The sequence below is a fragment of the Morone saxatilis genome, unplaced genomic scaffold, assembly GCF_004916995.1.
Source record: "Morone saxatilis isolate NCDOM2014 unplaced genomic scaffold, NCSU_SB_2.0 Contig3, whole genome shotgun sequence".
Lineage (NCBI taxonomy): Eukaryota > Metazoa > Chordata > Actinopteri > Moronidae > Morone > Morone saxatilis.
The window spans coordinates 7,162,487-7,167,721 of NW_023339873.1; the positions used below are offsets into that span (position 1 = coordinate 7,162,487).

Here is a 5,235-nt window from a genome sequence, read left to right on the forward strand (position 1 = left end):
GACGTACGGACGCTGCAGGACCAGCGAAGGCCAAACTCAGCAGCATCAACAGCGGTATGAGCTCATCGCCGGTCTCCACGTAGGGCATGGAGAGGTCGCGGTCATGGCAACGGAAGCCCACCATTGCCGGGGCCAGCACATCTGTCAGCTCCAGGAAGTACAGGGACACCAAGGAGGACAGGACTATGGGTAGCTAGTACACACAGACACACACACACACACACATGCACGCCCGCCACACGCACAAGGACAAGGACAAGGACAAAATAGAGTGACTAGCATTTAATATTTGTTTGGAAAGAGGTGATTCAGCCAATGTTTTATCTCAACTAATACACACCTTCACACACACAAGGGGAAAGAAGAAAGTGATGACACCATAATATTTGCCTGTGAAGAACATCAAACTCTGCTTACAATAGTGGTCAGATGCATTTAGGTGCGATCAACATAAAAACTGACTATTAGTGCGACTCTATACAGCAGAAAGAGTGAATCAGTTAGTGTTCAGTTCGGTAAATGTAGTGAGTCACGTTTACCAAGCACTAGTATATAAAAAAGGTGATTCATCAATACATTAAATCTATCGCCACATACCTCTACAAAATAAAAGCACGGCAGCAGCGTCATGCTGTCTTTAGGTGGTTTTTTCTTGGCTTTGTTTTTGGGGGATGTCATCTTGGGGTGGGACCAGTCACAGCCTGTTGGGATAACAGATTGCAAAGAAATGTCAGACAGAAGTTTCAGAGCGCTTTCATGGATTTTTCCACCATCAATATTTCTGAAAGCATCATAAAGATATTCAAACTTCTGCCAGGCATAGACTTATCTGATGAATGAAACATAGGTTCAAAAAGTTTTCAAAGGCTGTTTAAGGCTGAGAAGTTTTAAAATGCACACATTTGAATGCATTACTTTGAAAGAATGAGACCTTGGATTAGTAAACAGACAATTAAAATGTATTCTGAGCAATTTTGTTAAAGTGTTTGGTAATGGGGTGGATTATTAGTTTTTTCACACCCATTCACATTCAATAACTAGGCCTACTACTGTGCACATGCACACTTAATAACCATGCTCAGTGATTCTCTCACACGTGTGTGCAAATACATGTTCAGAGTGACAGAAACACACACACACAAGATTATTAAGATGCTCTGTGTTGAAAATTCATGGGGAAATCTACAAAACAGAAAAAGACAAAATCGTAATTAAAAGGAAGCTCTGAATTACTTGAATGAATCCTCCCCTAGGGTAAACTTACAAATGGTTCTTGCACACTTAATTCATTTTCCTCACAAACTCAGACATGCACACATGCAGACATCTCCTGCCATCAGTAACCTGTAGGCGATCAGGAGGCCTCAGAGAGAAATAAGAGCTAAAGGCCCAAATGGAAAACTAAACACAGTTAAATATTTACAGCTCTCCCTACAGCTCCCTATTTCTCCATATTCTCTGCCTGTCCTTCTATCTCTGGATCTCTGTCCTCTACCCATTTCCCTCAATCTCCCTCACTCCATCTCGCCCCCTTTACCTCTCCCACCTCTCCGTGTCCCATTTTACTTATCATTTTCTCAATCTCCTTCCATCCATCCCCTCCCCTTCCTACTAAACTGCCTTCATTTTACAAACCCTCTCTTTTTATCTCTCCTTATTACCCCTAGTTCCCTGTGTTTAACTAATTTTCTACCAGAATGGTTATTCTGATATCTTGGTTTGCTTTTGTTTGGTCAATAATTACTTTATTATAAATTGCATTCTATCCAAAAAAAAAAAAGCCATGATTGTGATGATCAGGGTTTGTTGTGTCACTCTCTAAAACATGCAGTGAAATTTTCTGTGCATTGTGTCACAGTCCTGTTGACCCAACTGAAGTGTGACCGAATTTCAATTGCAATTTCCTCTTTTTGTGACACAAACAGTCAAATTTAAGGCAGATTGACTATGAGCACAAAATCAGCAGAAAACACCTTCAATCCAAATATACTATTCTTGAGGAAAATCATAGTGGCTGTAAGCTGTCTAGGCATTTCTACCTATTTCTGCCTCTTGTCATCATCTGCCTCCTGGTACCTCTTACTCTCCATTTTATTGTCTCTTTGCTTGGTTTTTAACTTTGCTTAGTTCTCTCTCCTGCCCTTTCTCTGCTTTTCTTTCTCTTTCCCATTTTGTCTTTTTTCAGAATGGCTTTCTACAAATCCCTGTCTCTGCTTTTCCTACCTTTCTACACCTTCCCCTCTCTTGCTATCTGTCCTTCTGTCCTAACACCTCTCTCTCCCTGCCTCTTCCCCTTCTTTTTATCTCCTTTCTCTGTTTCTGTCTGTTTCTCTCTTTCTCTACTAGATAAGAGGGCCTGACCCTGAGGCGGTGTAAGGCACAGGGAATCAAAGACTGCTACAGTCTAATTTCCATGACTGCTAGAAATGAAGAGGAGACGAAAGGAGGGATGAGGAGAGGAGAGGAGAATAGGAGAGAACCGGGGACAAGATAAGCGGAGATCAAAGACATAAAGAAGACGAATGATAAAAAAAAAACGAAAAGCAGAAGAGTGTAGCTCGAGTTTGTGTATGTCTGGTAGATGTGTATGTCTAGTGCTGGTGGGGCGAGAGGGGGGTTGGTGGCGGGTGAGGATCAGAGACACGGAGGATATTGGGATGGATGGATTCCAGTGTAGCTGAAAGCAGCTTAGGAAGACTCTGGGTCCTGGGGTCTCACTCTCCCAGCCGCTTGGTCTCAGTGACCTACTCCAGTCAGCACTTAAACCTCACCCCAACTCACATCACAAACACAAACACACACACACAAACACACACCGAATGAGCCTCTTTACTGAAGAAAGGGGCTCGTTTATCTGTCACACCAGCATTTGTCCTCTGGCGCACGTCATATTTGTGTGTGAGACTGCAAAATATGCGTAGTCTGAGCTGCTGTATGCTTGTGCTTGCAAACATCATGGCACTGTTTGGATGTGTGTGTATATTCTATGCAATTTGTGCACATCTCCTCTGTGTGTATGTGTCAGAGTGAGGTGGGTTATATAGCCTGCGGTGGACAGAAACAGTGTGTCAGACGGCGAGGAAGATACAAGACTCAGTGACCACCAACACAACAGTAGCGAGGGGGTGGGGGTGGTAAGAGAAAGACTAGACTAGTATTAGAGTATGGTATTACACAGTAGAGTAGTGCAATGAGCTTTTTGTATGTCAGGCTGACTATAGATGTGATAGATATGTTGCAATATGGTGTTTTCATGCTGCTACAGAAAGCTGTCTAACAAGAATCTGCTATAGGTGTTCAACTGTGTTATATACATATGATTCACATCATGTTCATATGTGACCACCCAGTGACCCCTCATGCCCTGTTGGAAAGCATGTACTCTCCACTCATTACTTCCACTAAAGAGGTTGTATTTTCAGTGATGTTTGTTCGTTTGTAAGCAGGATTACAGAAAAACTACTGGCCCATTTTCATTAAAGTTGGAAAGTTGTAGCGTTGGCCAAGAAAGAACTTATTACATTTTGGAATGGATCTGAATCATGGGGCGGGTGCACAAATTATATTTCCATATCTATGGCAAACTGAACTGAATTCGCAAAGCTGTAGTAATTGATGTGAATGGTGTACAGATTTGCATATATATATAATAACATTTTAGCGGATATCATACACATGAGCATTATAGCACTGCATGGCATAGAGCTGAAATGATCAGACAATAAATCAATTAATCGATAGACAAGAAAGTAATTGGCAGCTATTTTTGTAATTACTGAAGTAATTTTTCAAGCAATATTGCCCAGCATTACCTCATTTTAGGTTCTTAAATAAGAAGATTTGCTGTTTTTCTGATAGCAAACTTGATATCTTTGCGTTTCAGTATTGTTGGTTAGACAAAATAAGATATCTGAGGACTAACTGAATTGATTAACTGAGGAAATCATTGACTGATGAATCAATATTGAAAGTAGTCAGCTGCTGCAGTCACATACATTCATTATGCTTATTATGTCTTTTGATGGAAAGGGACAGTCTTCTTTTTGGCTTAACTGTTCACCAAAGTGTGTTGTGTAGTGGTGTCGTTCTAGTTAACATGTTCTTCAGAATGAACAGTCTTATTTACAAAACATTAATACTTTTTATTAATTCAAATTAAAATAAAGCATAGAAATATTTGCCTCAAGAAAATGTTTTTGTTGATTCCACATAGGTCTGCAAATTACAATATTACCATACAGTATAGTGTAGTACTGACTACTCCATGGTGTCTTCCAATGGACCATTGACTAAGCATTAAAATAAGAATCCACACTGCTCTTTTATGACCCATGGCTCACAAACATGAACTTGAAAATGAAAGAATGAGGTGAACATAAAGTGTAACAGTACAATTTAATCTTTCTCTCCATTCACTCATCTAAAAAGTGACTGCTGCAGAGCCATGTCCACTGCAGGGCCCTTAACAGCAAGAGAGACATAAAGGGCCATATGCACCACTTGATGTGGAGGAGGGTTCACACAACTTATAGCACCTCCTTTTGAATTGAAGAACACAGTTCAACCATCATTTTAAGATGCTATTAATATAATAATAATATAAATTCAATAACGTGTGTACAAATTGGTAGTGATGGTTGCATGTTTCCAAATAACATGTTTTTCTGAACATGCAATTTGATGTAATTGCTGTTTTCTCAAGGCAATCACCTTAGGTGGTTATTGTCCAGATTAGCAGTAGCCACTGTACATAAATGAGCCGCAATAAAGGAACATAATAGTATATTATATTATATCTATAATATCGCTGTTACTCCACAAGCAGAAATCAGCAGATTGCGTATGAGATCATCAATTATGGAAACGTGAAAACCATGTGCTGAGGAGCGGTAGGTTGCTGGGGATGCATGCGGGGGAGAGAGCCACAATGCCACCGGACAGCCCGCACACTCACCTCTCTCCCGGGGGCTTCGCGAATTCACCGAGTCCCGTCGCCCCCTTCCCCCCCGGCGTGGTCGTGCGTGCTGCTCCAGTTTTGCGGTGCACAGTCCCTTTAATCCATCTCCGGCGTCTCTCAAGTCACCCCGAAATCCAAACCCCCCCACTATTGTGGTAGAGAGTGCGTCCGGTGTGCGGCTATTCTGGGATCACTGAAGGAGACCGGGAGAATAAGGTTGGATGAAGTGGGGAGACCTACAGAAGAGGAGCAGGGATGGCGAGAGAGAGAGAGAGAGA

The 5,235-nt window shown here is 41.6% G+C and overlaps 1 protein-coding gene across 1 annotated transcript in view; it reads right to left on the reverse strand.

Moving 5' to 3' along the window:
- Positions 1-5,220, reverse strand: part of plppr3a (phospholipid phosphatase related 3a) — a 15,459-nt gene extending 10,239 nt beyond the window's left edge. Inside the window, 3 exon segments of the mRNA XM_035673442.1 lie at positions 8-193; positions 598-701; positions 4,955-5,220. Coding sequence (XP_035529335.1) covers positions 8-193; positions 598-678 — 267 coding nt within the window. The 5' untranslated portion in view covers positions 679-701; positions 4,955-5,220.
- Between the last annotated feature and the right edge of the window lie 15 nt (positions 5,221-5,235).